Source organism: Hemicordylus capensis, chromosome 11, assembly GCF_027244095.1.
Source record: "Hemicordylus capensis ecotype Gifberg chromosome 11, rHemCap1.1.pri, whole genome shotgun sequence".
NCBI lineage: Eukaryota > Metazoa > Chordata > Lepidosauria > Squamata > Cordylidae > Hemicordylus > Hemicordylus capensis.
In genome coordinates this window covers 21,484,495-21,509,833 of record NC_069667.1, presented here as the reverse complement: position 1 = coordinate 21,509,833, position 25,339 = coordinate 21,484,495, and the positions used below count along the sequence as shown (strand labels likewise).

The window sequence follows — 25,339 nt, the reverse complement described above, 5'->3', positions numbered from 1 at the left end:
AGTTGATTTTTTAAAAAGCAATCATTTATAAAGATTGCATCAACATCCGTTAGCAGAGGAAGATCCAACTTTATTGAAACGGCTTGCATACAAAATATATTGCACTATAACCAAACAAATGTCAACATAAAATCCAATCTGTTGTAGCTAATATGTACAGAGAATATTGCCCAGGAGCAGTTACATTACAAGGTCATTCTACCTTGGTTATCTACAGTATTTTAAACCAAACAGCTTACAGATGATGTGTGCAAGGTACCAATTTCAGTTTTCAAATACTATACATTCCCCCCAAAAATAAATAACTAAAAATCAACATTTAAAGTTTGGCAATATTTAAGACATTTTAATATTTGTTAAGTTGTGTGCAGTTTGTTGCCATTTTTATATGCTTGCTCGTATGCAAGGAAAAAAATGAAATGAAAAAAGCAGAGAAACAAAACGCATACGACACAGAGAGAGGGGCCAGGTTTGTACAATTCTGTACATAATCAGCAACACTCCTACTGGAGTAATTTTAATAAAAATAGAATAGCTTAAAATCAAGGCCCTACCACACTTGTTTTTTGCATGTAAATTTCATTCATGATCGGAAATAGAGTAACCCTTTCCCACACCCCCATCACGGGCAACTACACTTACATCAACTTCGGTCACATGTTTTGAATTTACTTGTGAATAAGACATAAGGTCTGTTCTATTTCCAATGCGTTCAGCTATAATAACCCTGAATTTCAGCTAGGCGTCACATATAGCAATTATCTTCCTATCTCATCCGAGAAGCTCCAAATTTAAACAAATACAAAAAACCTGAAGGGGAACTGAAAAGAAAGCTATTATTTTAAATTGGTCCTCTGGCCAAACAGCAGGCACACACTACTAGCTTATGAACAAGTTACAATTTGTTCCCTCAGTAACCATGAATTGTTTTAGTTTATCACAAATGGAAATATGCGGTTAAAAAACTTCTCTTGTCCTGTCTAAAAAGGAAAAAACGCAAACAAAAACACACCATCTCAGTAACACGATCTGTCATTATCTTCAGTGCAAAATAAATCTCCTATTCTTATAAACTGCCTAACTTGATGTTTATGCAAGGAAAAAATTATGGAAAGCATGCATTCTTCTAATAAAGTACTAATTGTTGGACAAGTTTTGCTACATATATTGTACATTTAGTGTTTCCAACTCATCTTCCCTGATTTCTGCATCCAAATATAGTATTCCTACCTGCCAAGATATAAAAAAGGCACAGATCATACAACTTTTTGCTAATGAAAATGACATTTAGTTACATTACACATATATCCAGGTTCACTAAAATACTGAAAAAGTGAACCAAAAATGTGAACTGACACAGGACATAAAACATAGTATTATTCTTAAAATGAAGACCTTTTAATAAATTGAAAACAGAAGCCCAATTTGATTACCGCAAACACTATTTATTCTGAAAATTGAAATTTAGCAGTGATTTTGACCAGATGCATTAAAATGGTACAACTGAACAGAAAATACCAATGCACAGTTCAGTATTTTTAAAACAAAAGGATTCTCTCATTGTTTGAAGTGCAATATGTACTTGAAAGCATGTTTTTCAGAAATCCAAGATATTTTAATGCAAGTATAACGTCTTATTTTGAAAAAAACAAAACAAAAAACTGCATACTGCTGATGTTAAAAAAGGCTAACAGAACTTTTTAAATCCATTTCATGCCCTGCGCCATCTTGCCTACTACGTGTCTTTGGCCTAACAAGTTTCTCTAATGTGGAATAAGATTTACTGAAACAGTTTAGGAAATATGACTTCTCAAAACTATGCAGTTTAGGGTACTCCATTCACCAACGGTTGCTGACCATCTCCACTGTCCAACTTCTCTTTCTTCTGGTTACGGTCTTTACCCGTGCGCAGCCGGCTACCTTCATTCGAGGTATTCTGTAATGTTTTAGTGTGGACACTCCTTTCATTATTGCAGTCAATTCTGATCTGAAACAAGTTACAGTTATATAAAGTATACCCTTTCGATGCTTCATGGCTTTATTGAGGGAACACTCATCGAGCTGTGCGAGGGGGCATTTCTAAAAAGCCTTCTCCACCTTCTCCAAATGAAATGCATCCAATAATAACCACACAGTTATCAGGGAAGCAAAGCAGGTATTGCTTTTAATACAGCATTCAGAGGTAGGAGGGTGGAGTAAGGGCTTTGCCCTCTCAGAGAGGCTGAAGAGTAGCTGCGGTGAAGGGCTTGTTCCACAGCTGAGTGTGTTGGGGTGGGGAAGTTATTTTTGCTCCTTCCTGCAAAAGCCTTCACGCTTCCAGAAATACATCTCTGAGGGTGGCAGGGACTCCAATCAGTGCATGGATGTGGTGTGTGGGGGGCTACACCACACAGTGGAAAGGGCAATGCTACCTACGAATGCTCACCTATACACAGGATTGTAGACAACTGGATGAATGCAACAAAAGGAGTTTACCTGAAGTGACCCATCTGTTGCCCTCCCTTTAGTATCTCTGGAATTACGTTGACGGTTATCTGTCCGTGACTGGTCTTCATTTCCTGCACATCGAGTTTGACAATCTTTAGAAAGGTCTTTAACATTTAAACTCATGGGTTCAGTGCAAAATCAACATCTGGCATCCCTTCTGGCATATCCGCCCCTTTGCTTTTGTGGGCTGTATAAGTATCATTCTATTTGGCCAACTTTTTGCAGGCACAAAAGAAAATGCAAGTTATGCTGTTACAAAAAAACCCTTGATTTGAAAGTTGATTTACCTCTGAAAACTGTCCATTATCCACATCTTACAGCCCAAACAAGAAACACATGCCTAGGATGCTATACGGGATGCAGATTTTGACAAAAGAACTACATATCATGGTGCACACAGTGCAGCTATACATGATTTGGATGATCCGTCAGTCTTCAAGATGGTTCCCATTTGCAGTATTTAAAGTACAACAAGCCCGGCCTTCCTAACTTAACTAGCACATAGGGCCATGTCACAGAGCCACAAAATGGCTCTGCACTGTAAAATGACGGCCAGAAATGACATTGGAAGTCATTTCTGGCCACTCAGATGCACAAATAGGCAAATTTTAGCCTTTTTAATACTATGGATAAAGAAACCAGGTCTCTAAGACCCATCTGCAGATATGCAAAACTGCGGTTGTTGGAACAGCGGGTAATGAGGGCCACTTGTACAGGAATGTGTTACATATCTAAAACAAGACATTAACATATCACAGAGTTTTAGGACAGGTGGGGAAAGCACCTCTCATCAGCTACCTAGGATGGGTGCATTTCCCTTAGCACAACCACCTACAAGGAAGCTTTTAGATCTGCCTCAGTGAGCACCACACTGTGCAACTTTTGAGATAAAGTATATGCTTGTAGAGGAAGTAGTCATGCTTAGTGGCTTCCTTGTGAGGAGGCAACTTCCCTTACTGCTTTCAGCTCTACTCTGTATTTTCCACTCCCCTCAAACGGCAGTTATCACTTGCCCCAGCAACAATTTGGGCAGGACACTGCTGAGAAGTCCACCTTCCTCAGAAAACATCAATTTTAGTTCAGGCCTCTTTCAGTTTTCCTCTCAAATATATTGTTAATTATTTGGTATCAATGCCAATATAAAAATCCATTTCAGGACCGATTATACACACATGGTTATAATCATAAAAGGTATCAATACCACATCATATTAAATCATGTATCCAAAAAAGGAAATGCATATGTTTCTGCATTGCAAATGTATTTCTGATTCCCACAGTTGCCTATTACAAATTGGAAATTTCTAGATGGACATTCTTGAGGCATTAATGAATGAAGGGAGTCCATGGTGTCAACAAGTTGCCACGTGCATTTTCACATCCTCCCCACAATAAACACAACATATACACTAACATCACATTTCAATTATTGCATTCCCATATCTAGTAGACCATCTTGTTTCCAATATTAGCAATTAAACATTCTGGATGTTAATAAGTTTGACACAGCAACCGCCTATGCTCAATTCTAACAAAGATTTAAATGTCCAAATGAAAAGAGAAATAGGTTCCAGAGAGATTTCATATCCAATTATAGCCTTGAAATACTCTCCTAGTAATTCTGTATTTTCCCAGACTACCAGCAGATCAATATGAAGTGTACTTATGGCCTCTGATTCAATCTGAAAGGGCTTTTTTGTTACTATATGTTTTAGCAATGCTTTAAGTTCCATACACACCCAACTGTACGGGTCAGAGCATGGTCTAATGGCCCATGACACAGCCACCTTGCTGAAGCCAAGCAGGTCTTGGTGTGGTCTAAGCCTGGATGGAAGATCCCAGTATGCCACCTTTGGGGATTGGGCTTGTAGCTTTAGCATACATGTAGAAGGTTCAATCCCTGGCACCTCCAGGAAGGGCTGTGAAAGACTCCTGCCTGAAACCTTGGAGAGTCACTGCCAGTCAGTGTAGACTAAGATGGACCAATTGTCTGACTTGGTACAAGGCAGGTTCCTGTGTTCATGTACAGGGCTTGGGTATGAGTTCAACTGATATTTGGTATTACCACACTGCTTACCTTTGAAACCTCCCCGACCTCTTCCTCCTTGGCCACGTGTGCCTCCGCCACGCCTCCGCCCATCTCCTCTGCGAAGGTAGCTATCACGCTCCTCTTCTGCTGGAGCTAACGACCAATCGCTAAGCTCATCTCTGTGATCGGACTCTGTTTCAGAAGCATTTGATGCTTCAGAGTTAGTTCCTATCAAGAGTTTAAAAAAACCAAAACACACCACAGTCTATTTTCATTATATTTTAGAAAAACCAACTGAAGAACCAGTTCAAACTAGTCTCCAAGACTAATAATTTCTGATTCTTGCTGTAAGATTGTGCTGCCCTCCTCCACTGAGAAAGCAAAATGTTATTGTACTTTCACTTGAATTAATATAAGGAGGTCATCCGTTTCTGAAAATGGATCCCAGTGCTATTAAACTACATTAGGAGGGAAAAAAGATAATTTTTAGAAAGCTTGCTTTGAGTCAACTACAGTAAAGATCCAGGTAGGTCATGTGCACAGTGGCTGTTCCATAGCAACAGTAATGTGCAGAACGGTTTGCCACACGATTACTCTCCGCACTGCAGCCACCACGTGGAGGTTTATACTAGCGGTGAGCATAGGATGCACTTCAAATGCTGTCCACAACTGTTGGAAGGCAGGCTAATACAGCTCATGTGGCATCACTGTTTTAGGATGAAAATGAAAACCTCTCAGTACGCTTGCTGCCTGTATTTGTTGCTGGTTGACTGTAGCATGCACAGCATCAAGCAAGAAGTCATTTGTGTATTGATACTAGCAGAGATTAGCAATTGATTATATAGCCAAGCACTATGCCTAAAAATCCCAGGTTCTCAACCCACAAGAACTCGGGATTTTTAGGCATAGTGTTCTCCCTTTTGAGTTGAATGCAATCTTCATAAAGCTACTATTTATTTTATCATTTATTAAAAGATGTATATACCACCCTTCTACCTTTAGCATCATTCAGGACAGCCATGTACTGGAGTTTGGTCTGTCCATAATATCTCAAGACACCCATCTGATTAAAGATGGAATACCCGGGTGCAGATAAATGCCTGGAAACACAACAAGCAAGTTGCACTACAGCCAGAACAGCATAATGGGAATGCCAACTTGAACCTGGGTTCAAGCATCAACTGAGTAATGAAACTCACGGGGTAACTTTGTGCCAGCCAACTTTCAGCCTAACCTATTTCACAGGAGAGTTGAGAGGATAAGGAGACTGCCCTGAGTTCCTTGGAGGAACAGTGAAATAAAAATTTAACAAAAAGCAATGATGTAGTTTGTTTCATAGCTGGATGGACCAAACATTCATTTTCATATTTGCAGTTCATTCACATGTTCACACAACAGCTTCATCACTTTATTAGAATTCCAAGAGTTAGCAAACTGAATTTAAGAAGGCCAAGCAGCAGAAGACAGAGGCCTATTCTAAAGTTACCTACCTGAAGCATAGCCTGGCCCACGCCTGCTGTGCCCTCTGTTTCGGTAGGGTCGGCTACCTCTTCCAAGGCCTATGCCATCATCAGTCATATATCCTTTTTCTTTATCCGTGCGGTTTGGTGGTGGTCTAGAAGTTGCCCCAATCTGTCGAAGCTGTTCATCGATCTGCAATCTTTCCAAACGTAGTTGATCCACTTCCTGAACAAAAGAGAAGCTAATTAAAGCAAGCTGCTCATTAATTTTGACCAATCTTGCTTAATGTATACCAACAAGATTGCTCAAAATTAGTTGTCTTGAAAAGGATGACTAAGCAGTTCTCCCATTACAGGCTTAAGACTGGAGATCCAGGCATAAGCATTCAGCATGGTTAAGAACTCTGTATTCTAGCTACAGAATCTTCTTTATATATAATTCTCTTAAACATACCCATCGCTAATTCCATGTGTGGCAGCTCTTGCGAGAGTTCGCGAGCAGCTGCCAGATATGGTAGTGATGGGGGAGAAAATAGGGATGCCAGCCTGGCCACCAGGAGCAGGAGGCGGTGGCCGCTGCCGGGCAGAAGTGGTGGGCTGGATTTCCAGTTTCCTGTCTGCCAGCCAGAAAAGCAAAGGGGGGGGGTCACCTGACCTTCCAGCCAGAAAGCGCGTGGCCAAGTGGTGGGGGAAGCTGGCCGGAGGTCCAGATGCTCTGCGTCCGGCCTAGCTAGTTTGAAATAATTCTCCTTAAGTTAACATCTGGTGGGCCACTGTGTGAAACAGGATGCTGGACCAGATGGGCCTTGGGTCTAATCCAGCAGGGCTGTTCTTAGGTTCTAACATTAAGAAAAGAAAAGAAATAGCAATTCAGTATGATCCTTTCCTTCTTCCTTACCTTTAAATAATTGAGATGGTAATCCAAAAGAACTGTGGCATTCGTGATACTGTCCTTGGTGCCCACAAAGACAAAAGGGACCATCCCCTAGAAAGAAATTTTAGAATCAGAGACCTTCAGGGATACAATGGAATGTCAGTACATAATCAGTAACTTGGGTCCTCACAATGACACACCAAATCATAAATCCATGGACAATTTATAGTCATGTTTTTGGAAAGTACTATGAATACAACATATTTGCAATCCTTCAGATTCTATCACAATCAAAGCTTCTTAAGACCTACATGTTTTACATGTAGGGCTTAAGAAGCTTTGATTACATGTCGTAGTGAGAAAGTGACCTTTCTGCATCAATCATCTTGAAATGCAAGGTATGAAAACAACAATGGTTTAACCTTTTCAAAAGCTTACAAAACACAACACCACTAAACATTGGTGAGGTTCAAAATCTATTTTTAGTGGACAAGTAGGTTACAGCTTTAACAAAGAAGTGGAGGAGGATAAATATTTCTTACCTGCCAAGTTTTGAGTTCAGGTTTTTGCTTTCTCCCTGCTACAGTTGATGACACAACTAACGCCTACAGCGTAAGGAATGCACGTGTTAGTGATGTCATTAAATATACACAGGAGTTAACACAGAACCTTCAACTCAAGACTTGACAGGACAAAAGTCTTGCAATCCACCTTTGGAAATTGCACTCAAAAGCAGCAAAGAGGCGTACGCCCACTTTATATGTTACACTGGCCGTGAACCTGGAGAACACGGGCCCCTCTCTGTAGCAGTTGCTTGCTTGTTTTGCAAGTATATCTATATGGGTACCTCTTCATACCATCAGAAAATTGTGCAGAGACACACTGTGATTCTGGATTACAGCCATGCTGCCAATGTATTAGTTGATTATAGCTCAACATAGAAGAGCACTTCTGAACCAGGCCTCCAGGATTTGTGATCCATCAAGCTGAATGCAGCCTACCAGCCAAACACTTGGTACCTTCCTCTATTCCTTTTTGTAATCTCCGGCAGACAGAAAAAAAAGAGGAGGCTTGTATACAATAGCTCCTGATAAGCTGTCATAGAAGGCGGTTGGACTGCGTGCAGCTTGATCAGTCACAAGTTGCATAACTTCCAAAAACAGAATGCTAGGTATTCAGTTCTGACTGCATTTTACAACTCCAAAGAGATGCTTATTTGTCCAGCATAACTAGCATTATAATATAACAGATTTTAAAATACTTTTAAACACAAATCTAGTTGTTTGCTAACTGAAGACAAATTAAATGGGACAAAGTTTGTAAAAGATTAATTTTAACTTCTATGTGGAACTTCAAAATCTAAGCTGTGGAATAACCATCTTACATTCGCAATATGGGAAAAGGCTCTTTTATATACCTGCCTCAAATGCCCACTTTCATGAAGTTGCAATAATTTATTTTGTGTTATGAGCCCTCCCTGATCAAGGCTACTCAGGTAACCTTAGCTACTAGAGGTGGTCCTCCTTATTCACGGTGGTTTTGTTCCAGCCTACAATTGCAGCAAACAAAACAGTGAATAACGAGACCTTGAGTCTATGGGAGTTGGAGGGTTAGGTTCTTTGAGCCTAGAAAGGTCCAAAAAAGCAGAAATAAAGTTAATAAAGCACAGTAGCTTGCTCTCCAGAAAGCCCACCCCCCGCAAACCTCCAAATGTTAATTTTTTTTAATAAGCCACAAAATGGTTGTTCACGCTGCAAAATGGCGGCCAGAAATGCCACCGGAAGTCATTTCTGGCCACCCAGGAACTGCAGATAGGCTAATTTTGTCCATTTTATAACACTGTCTATATTACCCAGTCTCAGAAAATGAAGGCCACCTGTGTGTATAGTGCAAATGCAAAATACCGTGCCTTTTATTTTGAACTACCATGCCAAAATGGCCCAGTGGCTACTGCCTAACTTGGAAACTGCGAGATCTGGGTTTAAGGGCTTTTATGTCTGCTGGACTCACTGTGCATTGCTAGAGATAGCCTCTGGTTCAAATACCGTTCTTCAAAATGGGAACAGTGGCCTACCTACACAGGATTATAATGACTCAAAACATTCTAAACACTGAAGTACTATTATCATCACTGTGTACTTTAAAGAGTCTTACTTATCAAATTGTCTCAAAACTCAATTAGCCAGAGTTACAAGCCCCCAAATGAAACATGTTTTACAAGTGTCTTTTTTCCTTGCTAAATATGAAACATCAGCACACAACAAGGTCTTATTTACTTTACATACCTCTTCTTGTGGGATATTTTTATCATTTTCAGCCTCAATTCTTACTCTTACAACACCCGACTTATCCACTATCTCCTGAATGAGTTTTCCATTTTTTCCTATAACTTTTCCTATAGAAAAAAACAAACATCCAGACTTAAGGATTTTGCTCAGATAACTGAGAGCATCATCATAAACTGGAGACAGTCAACTTACTGTAGAAGAGTCCTCTGAAGCCACCTGAAGCCACATAGTTGATGCCACTTCAACCAGGGGCATTTTGGATTTCATGCCTACAGACACCACACAGGACTCTGGTCCTTGCTCTCCCCTTCATGGTCTTTTAAAACGCACCCCCCGGACTGATTTTTAAGGTTTCCGTGTTTAAAAACATCCATTCCCTCACGCAAAAGCAACACTTGTATTTGTAGGAAGCAAGTGTTTATTAAATTGGACTGAAAACTCATTGCCTGGCAATTTACAGTAGTGACCTAGCATGTGAAGACTGATGTTTGGCCCCAATAGAGCAGGGAGCAATCTGTACACAAACCTAGTTGTGATGTGGATTACACTCCAACAGCTCCTACAAGAGGTTGCTGTGTGGGGCAAAATTGCCCATGCTTAGTGCCATTTGCTTGTTTGGAAACTGTCAAGCAGTTCTCAGGTGCAGCTGCAGGTATGTGCTTACTGCAGTGCTTGTGGACCCTGCCGTCCCGCAACCCCACCACTGCAAGTGATGTCTAGAGAGCACACTAATCATCTGCTCAGAAAGGGGAGACAACCTGCAGACGCTGAGGCACACCGAGAAGTACAGAGATAAAAGTAACATAGGAAATGAGAAACAGCTTGTCCTTTTGGTTAATAGAAAACCGGACAATAAGTGTTGATTTAATGTCATAAAGAATACACGAGTGCATCCTCAACGTTGGTCTAACATTTATGGGAACCCACAGCCCAGCAGTGCAGCTCAGCGGCTGCACATAAGGCCCGCATAGTCAAGATGCTGGGTGCAGTCTCTCTCCCCCTAGAAACGGTGGGCGGAGACACAGACACAAGCGAGAGAGGGCGGTGCCAGAGTGACTCCAAAGGAATGTTGAATAGGTCAGGAAATCACAGTGTCACCAGGCAATCCATGCATTTCCTGTTATAAGAACCTCAGGTAGCAAAGCCAAGGGTCTGACTACCTGGTTACTTTAACATTTACACTATTATTTATATACCACTTTTAAACAAGAGAAGTTCTCAAAGTGGTTTACAGAGAGAAAAAAAGGAATAGGTTGGTTCCCTGTCCCCAAAGGGCTCACAATCTAAAAAGAAACCTGAGTGGCGCCAGCAACAGCCACAGAAAAGATGCTGTCCTGGGCTGAATAAGGACAGATATTCTCCCCCTGCTAAAAATAAGAGTCACCACTTTGAAAAGGCACCTCCTTGCCCAGTTGGCAGGGCTAAATGGGCAAAGAGGATCTAGGAGCATAATCCAAAACCTCTGGTCATGTGGCCCAGACACACTGCAGAATTATACCTGCTTAGAAACAGTTTGGCTCCTGCTGAACAAATCCAAGGATAAGATGCAAGTCAAACTCTTGAAGGCCAGAACAGCAACCCTAAGCACACTTATTTGGAAGCAAGTCCAAATGAACCAAGTGGGACCGGCTTCTAAGCAAACATGCACAGGGTTGACTTTATTCATTTTCTTACATAAACTGCTTTAAGAACTTTGTTGAAAAGCAGTATACAAATATTACTATTAATAATAACAGCAAGTCCAGACTATTTCTTAAGAAAGAGCTGGTAGTTACTGGGCAAAATAGTACCTCTGGTTAGTAGTGTCATAAGTATTCATAATTTGAGATCTGAATAAGTTGTGGAGTTCAGACAGTTGGAGGGCATAAAACATGCAACACGCAAATTGATGTCTTCTGGATCTAGGGCCTATGATGACCTGCTAATCTCTGCATGCAGAAGATTGACTGATAATATATAACTACAATTTCAAATTGCTTAAACTCAAAAGCCAGAACCCATTTCAAACTGGCTTTCAGTTTCCCTGTTATTGTTCCCCATCTCTGGTAGCCTCCTTAAGACCCATTTATTTAATCAAACCTTTGACCAGCTGTAGGTTGGTCGTCTTGTTACTGCTGTTTCAAATTATTTTAAACCATTTTAAACCTTTGTTTTAATGGCTTATTTTTGGTAAACCGCCATGAGACACTAGTTTTGGGCAGCCTAAAAATGCAATAAATAAAATCAAGTTACCCTACTGTTCTTTTTATGAAGAAAAGCAGACATACTGTAATTTTTATCTGACTGACAAACTGTCATGATTCAGTTTAAGAGATAAGTAGATTTACCATTCTGTGCACAATTAGAACTTCATTTTAAATCATTTTTCAAAACGAAGACTTCTAGTTGAATTCATCCTTAGTTTCTAAGGAACATAATACTGACTTAGCTTCAACAAACCAAACTTTCTTGGAACTTGAATGACATCTTCTACTTGAACTTGATTGACATACCTACTAAGTTTCTTGGGACCTGAATGACATCTTCAGCGAATTCAAGGTAACTTCTTGCCTTCTTCACTGCATCTTGATCCTTTTTTTGGGGGGGGGGGGAGGGAAATGGTTATTAAACTTCTGTGTTTCAGAATTAGAGTTTCATTTTGTAGAAGCAACACAGCAGATGCAACTTACCTCACCATAAATATGGAATGTACAAGTATCTTCATCAAGATCAATAGCTGTCACACCTGGTACTTTCCTGGCTTGCTGAATATTAGCGCCATGAGTGCCAATGGCCAGACCCATTAGATCTTCACGGACAACAAACTGTTCATGAAATCGTGAAGCAAGTTGCCTTGAGCTCTGCAGAAAGAGGTATGCTTGGTGAGAAGTGGAACTTTGTGCACAATCAGCAGAAAAATTGCAAACAACTGAGACCTTGCTCATTTGGGAGTATGAAATACATCTCTCTGGTTCACGTATTCTGTGTAGAACATCAATCAATCAAAGCAATTATTATGTACATATAATTCATTGGCACTTTAAAGTATTCACCGGTCTCAGCAAATGCTTTTTACTGGCACAGTAAAGTCAATCCAGAATTTTCACTTGAGGCACAAATGACCAGGCTCAAACTATCATACTTTGGACACATTATGCAAAATCCCAGCTCCCTTGAGAAGTCCATAATGCCGGGAAAAGTTGAAGGAAAGAGAAGAAGAGGACGACCAGCAGCAAGGTGGACGGACTTGATTACAACAGCAATGAATTATGACAGCCATGAATGCACCAGTGAGAGACCTTAAAGGCCAAGCTGAAGACAGATCATCCTGGAGAGAAACTATCTATGTGGTTGTGAAGAGTTGATACCGACTTGACAGCACTTAATCCAATCAAAGTAAGTCTATTCTAAACACTGACCTGGACTCCAATTCTACAGACTGAAAGCTCTCTCTTCCCTAACCCAACCTCAATTTCCTATCTGTATAATGGAAAAACAACCTGCCTCATGGGTTACTGTAATTTTAGTTTGTCTGTTTTAACTGCTTTTAATGTTTTGAGAAGTTTTTAACCAATTGTAAACCACCAAGAGTCGCTTGTGTTGGGCAATAAATAAATGCACCAAGCAAACGAAACAAAGCACGCAGATGCTCTTCCACTGAGCTAGAACCCCATCCCCTAAGGGGAACATCTTACAGTGCTAAACAAAGTCATCCATCCAAATGTAAACCAAGGCAAACCATGCTTAGCCAAAGGGACAATTTATGCTCCCCACCACAAGACCAGCTTTCCTTCCCTTTCTAGAGAAATGGTTCTACTTGAAACTAAAATTAAGTTTTCTGTTAAAATATTGTAAGGTTTGCATTTTAGTCAAATATAGTTGAACTGTTTCAGTATTGCTCTCCAGCTTGTTTGAAATGGATCTTCTCTTTGTAGGAATTGAAATAAAAATTTAGAAGCAGGCGGCCTAAAGGAAGTCCCCAATCGAGATGTAGTTTAGGAAAACAAGACAGTACCAGAATCCTCAGAACAGATTTTCAGATTTCACGGATAAGTACCATACCTCTAGCTGTTTGCTTGCTTCTTCATTTCTCATTATCAATGATAACTTGGTGCGAAGACTTCGAAAGTGCATGTCGATGAGCATATTTGCACGTTTTGTTGTTACCTCGCTGATAGACTAGGAAAAAAACAAACATGAATCTTTGATAAACGCTTCTAGCATTGACTATTTCAATACTCTCAACACAAAAAAGTACTTACCAAAATAATAAGTTGATGAGCTTCAGAATCGTATGTAACAGAGAATGCCCCAACTGCCTTTTTGAAGTCCTTGTGTGCAGATTCTTTAGCACACCTGGAAACAAATTATTCTACATATATGAAATGTTTATGTGATTCTATTACTTGCTTATCCAACAGTGCACATTATACCTGATCTACATATTGGTCAAATTACTGAAAAGCAATTACATAATGTAGTGAACTACATAGTAGGCAGTCTGAAGTGCTGGCCTCTGCATCCCCCCTTTCTGCATCATTCAGAGAGGCAGGGAAAGGAAGTGCTGTCAGTAGCCCAAGAGCTCTGCTCCATCTCCCAGCTGACCCTCATCAATATGCAACAATGAAAGCACCACATGGTTTGGAGAAAGGGTTCAATCACTATCGTATCAAAACCTGAATCTCACTGACAGCTGTGTTAGCACCATCGATGTTGTGAAACAATTTTTTGAAATCATCACTGAAATGGTACACAAACCATTACTGGAAGTCACACTCATGCTTATTTAGCTGGTTTCAAGTAGATCGTTATTTGGTTCAGGCACAAACAGGTGTTTAGCAAACATGCAGTCTAGGATCTTAACAGTTTGCATCCATAAACACCATACCATAAATAAGGTTTACTTAAATGTCATGTCACTGTACATATTGGCCTACATCCAAGCTAAGAGTTACATACAGGGAAGGATTCGGCATGTGCAGAGGGGCAATTTTTGACAACCTACCCCACCCTTTGCAGTCATTTGGGCCTCCCCAAAATATACCTCTAAGGGTCCCAAAACCTGAGGAACATATTTTCAGGAGCAACAAGCAGTTACAGAGGAAAGGGGGCAGGAATCACCAAGAGTTGCCCCTCCCCTCCAGGCAAATACATCTTCCTTGCATGCAACTCAGACTTTCAGCCATAAACTGCCAAAGTTGCAATACATTTGGAAGCAATTGCTTACACGTGGAATAGTTTAAACACCATTTAAAAAACCCTCTGTACTTACATTTGCCTTAAATCTTCCGGCACATCAAGTTTGATCTTATGAAAAGTATCTTTTGTTGCAGGTTTGTTGGGATTCACCGATCTTAACCGCTCAATTGTGACAATTTCATTGTAGGTAGCATCACAGGCTGCATACTCTATTACATAAAACTAATAAAAAGAACAGAATGATCCAAGAGATTGTTTAACTGAGAAACCATGATATGCTAAGACTATGTTATATTTACAGGGGTCTGTTGCTTACATTTCTGATGGAATACACTTGAACCAAAAAAATGCAGTTTGATTCTAGTAATTTTTTTTAATAGGGCCTCCCCCAAGAAATAAAAGTAGGCTACCTAATATCAATGCCAGAATATTAAAATATATATATTCCTACCTCACCCTTTATCATTCTCACTTTAGCCAGCCACCAGCAACATGGTTCCTTTTCATTAGCCCTGGAATAAACCTAAACAAAATCATAATGTAAAGCACTGAACAGAAATGCAAGATAGACATCAAAATATAACAGAAAGGCAATACACCACTGCAATACCACCACTGCTGTATTGTTTTCAAAAGAGATCTTTATGCTACATACTTGCCTTTATCCCAACACTGTTCCCTAACTATCATGATATATTACATGCCTGATCAAACACCTAAATCTTTAATATGTTCAACCTACTCTTGTTTACTTCAGAAACCTTACTTCTTGCAAAATAATCTGGATGACTGAGTTTAACATCTGCCCTGAATCCAGCAATATATCCATGTCATGCAAATGTACATACTGCTACACAGTAACTATGCAGAAGGTGCACCAGCCACAATACTGCCCATTAGAAAGGTAAGGTATGGAGGCCCTCTCAGCCATTTGTTCTAACCACAAACAACCAGGTTATTTTTTTGGTGGTGCTGGGGGGAGGGGGTTGCTTCTGGAAACCTAGCCAAAATAATTTAAACAGAATTCTTTGACTGTACAGTTATGTTTCTGGAGTCCAAAGGCTGTGTTACCATCCTCAGAACTCTACAAAAACCTACCTGGTAAGAACTATTTGTTCAATCAGATTAAGGTGATAGTGTACTAATTCTTGAACATGTTGATAGCTTAAGAGGAACTAAGCCTGCACGGCTGTATGAAAAACCAGTATAGGAGAACTTAAAGTAGCACCACAGCCACTCTGTCTGAAAAGTACAATTCCCTAACCAACTTTATTGCTGTTTCTCCCTTGCTTAAAATAGGGATTTAAAAAAAATAAAAATCTTACCTCAACTTCATCACTTTCATTTATATCTTTATTGTACCCTGCAGGTGGAGGAAACCTGACATCATGAAATGGAATCTGTCTCTCAGGCTGCCAGCTGAAATACACAATAAGAGCCCAAGCTATTAAAAAGTAACTGAATGAGCAGTTCATTAAAATGTCCCTATATTAATTCTCTTTGCCTTCCACTGTCGGCCACGTTACAGTTTAATGCAGACGAAAAGAACATACAACCTGTGAGGCAATTGTGAACCCTTCTCTATCTCTGTAATTCATGTACCGTTTTCAACCCATTCCAGTCTCGTTGTGGAACTACAGAAGTGTATTGTGGGAACATGCAGGCCTGTCAACAGTGGGGGGATAAGAGAATGCTTGTGATGGCCACCAAAATGATGGCCAGCACTATGGAATCATAACTCTGCGCTCCAGAGCTGTTGCAGAGCCCTATGGCAGCCCCGTGCTGGTAAGAACAGGTGACAGCACTAGCAATGCTTCTGCAGTTACCCCCAGTTGTGTGTGTGTGTGTGTGTGTGTGTGTGTGTGTGAAACTGTGGAAGTGCTGCTTGTGCTACTGCCCATTTTTACCAGCATCAGGGCTGCCTTAAGACTCTGCAGCACTGTGTGCACACTCACAAGTTTTTGCATGCCCGCTCAGTTCATTTTCAATCCCACTCAGGTTGAATCAGGAAGGCCCCATTCTGAATGCATGTGTGCATACCCTGCCTTGATACTGCCACCCAGAACAAAACTCATTCCGCACAGAGATGGAAAAAATTAGAGGGACCACTGCTCTGCAGCTGATTGGCTCTGTAAGAATGCATGACATGTGGGCCACATACGTCTGCATTGCTCTCCCTTCACCCCAGTTCTGTGGCAGGAGGTGAGTTAGAGGAGGGGGAGTGGGATAACAAGGATGCTAGGAAGCTTTTGGAATGGGGGGAAAGAAGAGGAGGTGATAGAGAAACGAACCATAGAGAGAGCTGCAGTGGTGCAGAACAGAAAAAGAATATCGTAGGATGGAGAGAGATGACTGAGTAACAGATTGCAGAGAGATGGGGCGGGGGGGGAGGCAAAGATTTGTGTAAAAGTTTGTTTTCACTAGGCCTCTCGTATTCATAACATAGCCCAGTTTTTGAGTTTTGTTAGTACATGAAGAAGAAGAAAAGCCAGAAATGTGCGCTATCCATATGCATTAAGCTTGTATTATGACTGACAAATTCTTTCCCCCTCAGTGCATTTGCAATGTGCTCCTTTTGAATAAAATAAATAAAATGTATTAAAAAAATAATGAACTGGAGTTTATACCTCTGGTTTGATGCCTTGAATTGAGCAAAAAAGCTCTCTTTCAAGAAACATGCCAAGTTAAAGGCACTCACAGCAGCAAGAGGAGTGAGAGCCAATGCTTTCTCTTTAGAAAAATCAGCATGGCCACGCGGCTCAGTATTTTAGCAGCTCAGTATTGTCATGTGGTTTTTCTTTTGGGCACGGTAGGGACACCAAGCACTGGGATCACTTACCCCCAACACTATCTACAAGAACGATAGGAGGCTGCCTTACACGGAGTCAGATCATTGGTTCAGCTAGCTCTGTGTTGCCTATACTTACTGGCAGAAGCTCTCCAAAATTTCAAGCAGGAGTCTTTCCCAGTCCTAACTGGAAATGCCAGGGATTGAACCTGGGGCATTCTGCAGGCAACACAGATGCTCTTCCACTGAGCTACAATCCCATTCCATCAAAATCAAGCTCTTAACAGGTTAAGTTCATCCAATATCACCTGCACACCACTAAATTTCTAGTCTGGATTATATATAATTCAGGAACAGATCTTTTAATAACTTGGTAAAATAGAACCAGGAACATACATACTTATTCTCAAATGCAACTGTTATGGAATCTTCATGTACATCCTTCACAAATGCCTGCAAAAAGAAAAGAAAAGAAAGTTTACAGCAGGATCTGTAAATTTAAGATCTACCAAAAATATGTTTAATGGCACCATAAAATGAAAGCCCCAGGTGTATACTCTAGATGCACTTAACTGACAGAATATTGGAGGTCTTAGTTATTTCCGGCAATGCATACTATAAGCACCTTTAATGAAGATGCTACAAGCTTGGAAAAGGGAAAAAATGAACCAAGGGGTACAAGTTAGCTATCAAAGGTATAATGCATTATTAATTGGTTACATTTAAAAAGTTTGGTTAGAGTTACTGTTCCTGTGGATTTACAAGGCAAGCGCTCTTTAATGAAACATCCACAAAACAAGTATAGTATCACTGCACATGCTTCCAACTAGAGCACAGTGAATATGTAGTTTTTCTCCATCTGTGCAGACAGTTTTGCAATACAGCTTGAGTTACAGTTTAGAAGTTTTTAATGTGCCTTCCCACTCCACGGCAGCCCACACACGGTAAGCAAGCCTTCACAATGGTCAGCAACAAAGCTAGGTTTAAGGATCAGTGAACACAGGAAATGCTCTGAATGAAATGTATCAACAGCATCATGCCACAAGGAATGAAGTTAAGCTGGCAGTGTGTGGGGCCTTATCTTAGAACTGTTTATACTGGCACAAATGTTTAAAACAGGCGTTTAACTATCTTGTCACTAACTGTGTGGTAGTTAAAGTAAAATTGTGCCCTCAAGTTGGTGACGACTCCTGGTGACCACAGAGCCAGGTGGTTTTCTTTGGTAGAATACAGGAGGGGTTTACCATTGCCTCCTCCCATGCAGTGTGAGATTATGCTTTTCAGCACCTTCTAATATTCCTGCTGCCCGATATTTGTGTTCCCCATAGTCTGGGAAACATACTAGTGGGGATTTGAAACAACAACCTCTTGCTCGCTAGGCAAATCATTTCCCCGCTGCACCATTAGGTGGCTATATGATAGGTATTTAACCTATATTTAAATATAATCTTTTAAAACAAATGTAAAATCAACATAGGGCATTAGATTATATGAGCTTAACCTATCTTGATCTCAGGTACCTCCACACCCTGCCCTCTGGGACTTAAGAAACTACCACTATTAGAGCAAGGACTGTTGGTGGACTTCTCCAATAAGGTTTCCACTGAGAAGGCTCAGGAACTGATTCATCTCTGGGAACTGAGAATGAGGGGCTGAATCCTTCAGCGTTTAATAAAAGGAGGGAGTGAATCCTACAGCACATTGAGTGCTGGGGCTTTTTTGCTCCAATTCTAATTTGATCATACGGCATGAAGCAAAAAACTTCTAAAGCCCTGAAAATACATGATCTAGAAAAGCATTATAGAATGACATTTTTATGAATGTTATTCACAGTGAAGTCTGTTGATAATTCCAAGATACAGAAAGACAAGGAATGATACTGCGAAATATATACCTTGACAAAGTGAAAAAACAAAACTCACAGCATTCTTGAGGAATACACCACCTTGAGAACTTCCACATAGCAATATTTTAAAGACAGGGCTTGACAAAGCTTGGAAATTTAAGAATGGTACCCGAGGAGCTTCCTGCTCCTCCTGGTCAAATCGGTTCACCACCTGCATGAATCAGATGGACAGGGCCAGGAAGAGAAGGAGTAACCAGCTCCCCCCGCCCCCTTCCTTGCTCATTCCTCCAACGAGACTATAATTTACAACTTTTAAAAAGGCAGCCAAGACGCATTTGGTCACCCAAGCTTTTAATTAGATATTGAGGAGAGTCTCACGATCAGTGAGACTCACTAGAAGGGGGTTTGTGGGGAGAGTGGGCTTAGCCCGCTGCCCCCAGATGATCAAGCTGGCAGCCCTGGGCAGCTGGATCTGCCACCCACACATCTGCCAGCTCCATTATGGAGCTAGCAGGGATCGGGGGCTGCATGGCTCCCGGAAGTTCCAGGATGCCCCACGCGAGTGTGCAGGGCATGCTGGAGAGACCCCCAAGCCTGGGAGCTGCTTACAGCCTCCCGGCCGGGGGTCTCCTCATGTGGAGCCATGCCAATACATGATTAAAAAAACAGGGTTAGCGGAGCACTTGCTCCGCTAACCCTGTTTAAGGGGAGGGCTACAAAAGCGGGTCACCTGCGTTGGAGAAGCCAGGCTTGCCCGTGAACCCAGTGGTTCTCACGCTCGGCCGAAATCGGGCTAGGCTGCCTTAGCCCGATCATGAGAGTCGCCTCATTGTTTCCTGTTTTTAATAGTTTCAACATTTAATATTTTAACTGTTGTAATGTTATCATCTTTTTATGTTTTTATTGTTTTGTTGTAAACTGCCCAGAGACTTTTATTTTAGGCAGTATATAAATGTCTTAAATTAAATGAATGAATGAATATTTGTGTCTGTCCATTGCCTGCCATCAAGAGGTGTGAACAAGCAAGGTGAAGAGTCTGCCCCCAACATGGAGTGGAGGGCACTGCTGGGGGCAAGCTGCGAGTCTACCCCTACCCAACGCATGGAGCAGAGGGAAGTCTGGCTCCTAAAGTCAAAGGAAATTTATCAAGTCCTGATTTAAGACTGGTTGTTAGAAACTAGCTCTCTAAAACACAATGATGTCAGTTTCACCAGATATTATAAAGAAATAGCCCAACTTCTAATAGTCAACTATCTTGTTTGGACACAACTGTCTTGATGTTTGCAAACAATCATATTGTTTGGGAAACATCAAGCCCCATTAACAAAATGAGCAGGAGGCTAACTACAGCAGAACTCGCCTGCATGTCCTCTGCCTTGTTTCTTTTTGCATCCTTTAGGTGGAAAATTCCATCAGATGAATTGCAGTAGGCAGCTTCCATCTAACTTACTGGCTAGGTCCGACCAGTTTGATCTGTTTTATAGTCTTAAGTCAGAAGCCAATCTGAGTAGCCAGGTACTACTTCTCACGGTGAAGGTTTCAAACCAAGAGAAGTTACCCAAATACTAACACAGAGAGAGGCAATAAGCAAGTAACAGATATCTAAATGTTGGCTCTAAAAGATGTCTTCTGATTTTTTTTATTTTAAAGAAATGTGAATACAAGAAGTGGCAAGCTATTTTAAGCACCATCACTTGGTCATCTTCAGATTCAGGCAGGCCTAAAAGGTAAAGTGTGCCCTCAAGTTGGTGTCGACTCCTGGCGACCACAAAGCCCTGTGGTTGTTTTTTTTTTGGTAGAATACAGGAGGGGTTTACCATTGCCTCTTCCCACACAGTACGAGATGATGCCTTTCAACATCTTCCTATATCGCTGCTGCCTGATATAGGTGTTTCCCATAGTTTGAGAAATATACCAAGAGGGGATTTGAACCAGCAACCTCATGCTTGCTAGGCAAGTCATTACCCAATGTTCCAAGCAGGCCTAGAATCTTGAATTTAGGATTACTAGTACATTTTCCAGCACAATTTCACCAGAACTACAGTAAATAGGGATGTGCACGAACCGGTTCGGAGGCCCCTTTACAAGCGTCCGAACCGGTTTGAACATCCGGCGGTTCAAAGGTGTGGAGGGGGATATTGCCACCCCCAGTGCCTCCTCAGATAAGAAATGCCCGGTGTGCATGGAAGTGGCACTTCCAGCCACTTCAAGTGGCACTTCCACCCACCCCACCTTTGAACCAGCAGGCACCAGTTCTGTGCACACCTATAACAGTAAAGTTGGGCTGTCGAGTTGGTGTTGACTCCTGGCAACCACAGAGCCATGTGGTTTTCTCTGGTAACATACAGGAGGGATTCACCATTGCCATCTCCCACGCAGTATGTGATGATGCCTTTCAGCATCTTCCTATATTACTGCTGCCTGATATAGGTGTTTCCCACAGTCTGGGAGACAAACCAGCAGGGATTCGAACCGGCAACCTCTTGTCATATTGTGCCTTGAAAATTGAGGTCTAGAAGATAAGCTAAGACAGCATCTCTGAATTCTCTGTAGTCATCTATACGAATTTGATTCACAATAAACTGTACTTTATGTGTCCATTACTCTATCAAATGGAGCATAATACTTCAATATGGTAGCAAAGTTGAATCACAAAAATACAGATCTAGATTTCAACATATGCCCCAAATTAACGAACCCACACATTCATGTTTGTTTGAGAATAATATGCAAAGACACACCTAGAAGATTCTGCAGAAAAAGGGGCCAGTAAAGTGGAACTCTGTTGCAGAAAGTTATTAACAGCTTGAAGTCAACTATTTGTTGCATCAGCAGAAGACAACCTAGACCATGTAAGCTTATAGCCCTGAACCACAGATGCAAGTGATAGTATTACTTTACACTATTCATGTGCTCAGTGGCCCTATTTTAAAACAGCAAAAAATCTCATTTTTGGATGCACTTTACTGCAGGTGATCTTATGCTGCAAAGCAAATCTCTTTTCATTTCCTTCACTAGAACCCACTCACCTGATAGGCATATCTGCCTTTTAAAGTACAAAAGCCCCCTCATTCTTCATCTTTCCTTTTTTCAGACTTCTTTTTTTGGAATACTTATTCCCTTTGCTTCCTACTGGCCACTTTTTGGATCCCATTGTTTCACTTTTTTCAAAGGGAGCAACAGCCCTTTTAAGACTCTCTTAATGCTGACCCTACCACTGCAGATAAAGAAAGCCTCCCCTTACCACCTAATCCTTTCTCTCCTTAAACCAATAAAACCAAGCCCTTCTCACCAGCTTACTCCATTAACTATCCCTCAGTCTGGAACTTTCTTGATCCACAACTCTTTTCAAAAGAGCCCTTCCTTCACAGTGTATATATTTGTATATATACTCCTTTTGTTTGTGTGTATACATGCCCCTTCCAGAAAGACATGATACAAACACTGGCTGATAGGAGGAAAAATGACTCAAAGCAGCCCCACTGAAATTAATAGGACATCTATTAATAGGACAGCAATGCTTAACTTGCCCTTTTAATTTCAATGGGGCTACTTTGAGTAGTTTTCTTTATCATGTCAGCTACTGGAAATAAGTTGAAAATAAATGAAGTATTACAGAAATCCTACTCTGTTCCTCCCCTCAAAGGAAACCACTGATATCCCAGCCCCGTCCCCAAATCAGGAAGCCCACAAACTCCACTTCTCTCCATCCCACAATGATTTCAAAAGAGCCTTTCCTGCAGCAAATGTGTGTATTTGCATATTCACACATCTTGCTTGAGGGTGCATACACACCACACACCCCTTAGAGAAAAGCAAGATACAAATCCTGGCTGATGAGAGGAAAACCATTCAAAACTGCCCCATTAAAACTCTTCAAAAGAGCCTTACCCCAGGGGAAGTGGTGTGTGCACTTGTACACACACACACCCCTCTTGCTTGTGAGTGTACACACACACACACACACACACACACACGACCCTCTAAGAGAAAAGCAGGGGGAAGTGTGTCCACTTGCACAACTCTTGCTTGTAGGTGTGTACACCCACCCACCCATTAGAGAAAAGCAAGATATACAAAACCTGACTGATGCAAGAAGGGAAACCACTGAAAACTGCCCCTTTACTAAACCTCTTTTCAAGAGAGCCTCACCAGGGGGAAGTGCGCGCACTTGCATGCACACACACCCCTTCCTTGCGGGTGGTGCACCCCTCACCCCCAAAAGAAAAGCAAGAGGCAGATCCGGGCCGATGCGAGGAGGAGGAGCAGGGCCTTCCCTCCAAGCAGCCCCCTTTCCCAAAGCGACCTGTGAGTGTCCTCCCTGCCTCAGCAGAGCGAACCCGAAGCCCTGGGAATAAGGGGGGGGGGAGAGAATGAAGGGGAGGACGCGACGACCGCCCCCCGAGAGCTTGGCCCGCAGAGCCGGGCTCCCCGCTGCAGCCACCCGCGGCCTCCCTCCCTCCCTCCCCGCACTAGGCCGCGCGCTCAGGCCTCCTCGTGGGGCGCGGGGAGGGGGGCGGGGCCGCCTTCGCCGCCCTTAATCCCGAGCAGGAGACGGCCGCGCCGGCCACCCTCTCACCCTCGCCGCCGCCTGAGGCGCGCGCGTGTCCGCGTCGCGAGACGCTCCGCTACCTTGTAGAAGGCCCCGTTGGAGCCGCGCACCTCCACCACCAGCTCCTCCATGGCGAGGGAGAGGGCGGCGGCGGAGGAGGAGGGCCCGCCGCGGCCCAGGCGGCCCGCGCTGCCCTTCTTGGCCTTCTTGGGGCCGCCGGCCTCGGGCTCCCTGGGCGGCGCGCGGCGCGGCAGCGGCTTCCTCACGGCCTCCTCTTCCTCCTCCCTCTCCTCCTCACGGCCGCGGGTCGTGGTGGCGGCCGCCGTCGTCGCGGCGGCTGCGGCGGCGGGGGGTGGCTCGGCCGCCTCCGTCGTCGTTGTCGCCCGTTGCCCGGAAATGAAAGCGAAACGGCGGCGCGGCCCGGGCTGCTGCTGCTGCTGCTGCTGAGGGGGAGGCCTGGTGGCGGCCGAGGCAGGGGGGGGTGGTGGCGGCGGCGCTGGTAAGGAGGACCCGGGGAGGGGCGCCGCCGCGGGCCGCCCGCTTCGAATGTAAACATTAAAAGCTCGGCGCCGTCACGTGACGCGGCGGGGCCCCCAGGGCGGCGCGAGGAGAGGCCAGCCGGGGTGGGAGGGGCCGGGGGGGGGAAGAGAGCGCGCGAGAGCGACCAGGGAACTGGCGGGGAGGAGGCGGGCTCGCGTGCGTGCGTGCGCGCGCGCGCACACAGACACACACACACACACTCGGCCGGCTCTCTCGCGAGAGTTCGCCTTGAACTTTCCCACCCGCCGACCAACCGCCCTGAAGGAGGGGGGGAGAGGAGGAGGAGAGCGGATGATGCTCTCGCGCGGGGCCATGAGAAGGCGGCTGCGCGCGAACGCTCAGTCGCGCCCGCGCGCCGCCAGCAAACTCAAAGCAGGATAGAAAGGGCTTGTTGGCCGCCGCCGCCTCCTCCTCCAGACTCCTCCCCCTTCACTCTTCCCTCGGTCCAATCCTTCCCCGTTAAGTCCTTCGAGTGACGGAGGCTCCTCCCAACGACCTGCGAGTCCGGGAAGCGGAAGCCAATCAAGGGGAGACGGGGCGAGGGGGTGGGAGTACGAGGGTTTAAAAAGCGCGGTGCCCGGCAAATGGCGGGCTTAGTGGGGATTTTTCGCGGGTGGCTTTGTGGCGAGGCCTGTTTCCCGCCCCTCTTTTCTCCCAGAGTCGGGAAAGAGGTCTGGCCCAGAATAATTGGATTTAAAATTGTAAATCAAGTCTGGAATAGAATCTGTTTTTTAAAAAAATGTATTTGCAATTCAGACTCAAAGAAGCATTGATAAGCGATGACAATTTATCCTGAACTAAAATGTCTCATATTCGTTGGACTAACTTTGGTCCAAATCAGTTAGGCAGTTCATAGATTAGCCAACTTGTGCCTTAAACATTCATGTGCCTGCCATCTTGAATTGGGGTGGATGACATCATCACAAACTATGTGTTTGAGGTGTCCTTATGTGTCCCTACAACTGTACCAAGTTTGGTCCAAATCGGTTCCCACTTGCACCTCAAATGTTCACATATCCGCCATCTTGAATCGGGGTGGATGACATAATCGCAAGCTATGCCCTTGAGCCATCCCTATGTGTCCCTACACCTCTAGCAAATTTGGTTCAAATCAGTTAGGTGGTTCACATTAGCCCAATTGCACCTCAAACGTTCATGTGTCCACCAGCTTGAATCGTGGTGGATGACATCATCACAAACCAAGCCATTGACGTGTCCCTGTTTGTCACTCACTACAACTGTATCAAATTTGGTGCAAATCAATTAGACAGTCCACAAGTTATCCCACTTGCATCTCA

General features: G+C 43.0%; 1 protein-coding gene across 8 annotated transcripts; it reads right to left on the bottom strand.

The window, feature by feature from the left end:
- Positions 1–49: 49 nt before the first annotated feature.
- On the bottom strand, positions 50–24,139 carry FMR1 (fragile X messenger ribonucleoprotein 1). 8 transcript variants are annotated; one of them, XM_053273869.1, is made up of 16 exons: positions 23,582–24,139; positions 17,504–17,556; positions 15,641–15,734; positions 14,767–14,838; positions 14,389–14,537; positions 13,379–13,472; positions 13,179–13,295; positions 11,807–11,977; positions 11,630–11,708; positions 9,135–9,244; positions 7,392–7,454; positions 6,874–6,960; positions 6,006–6,201; positions 4,564–4,707; positions 2,476–2,558; positions 50–1,936 (listed from the first exon to the last, which is right to left on the bottom strand). In XM_053273869.1, exons 1-16 carry the CDS (start codon positions 23,630–23,632, stop codon positions 1,826–1,828), a joined length of 1,674 nt encoding a protein of 557 aa, XP_053129844.1. In that variant the 5' UTR covers positions 23,633–24,139; the 3' UTR covers positions 50–1,825. The 8 variants fall into 8 exon arrangements, with proteins under 8 accessions (XP_053129844.1, XP_053129842.1, XP_053129841.1 ...); XM_053273867.1 differs by having other exon boundaries at positions 4,564–4,743; positions 23,582–24,136; XM_053273866.1 differs by having other exon boundaries at positions 50–1,987; positions 23,582–24,136.
- Between the last annotated feature and the right edge of the window lie 1,200 nt (positions 24,140–25,339).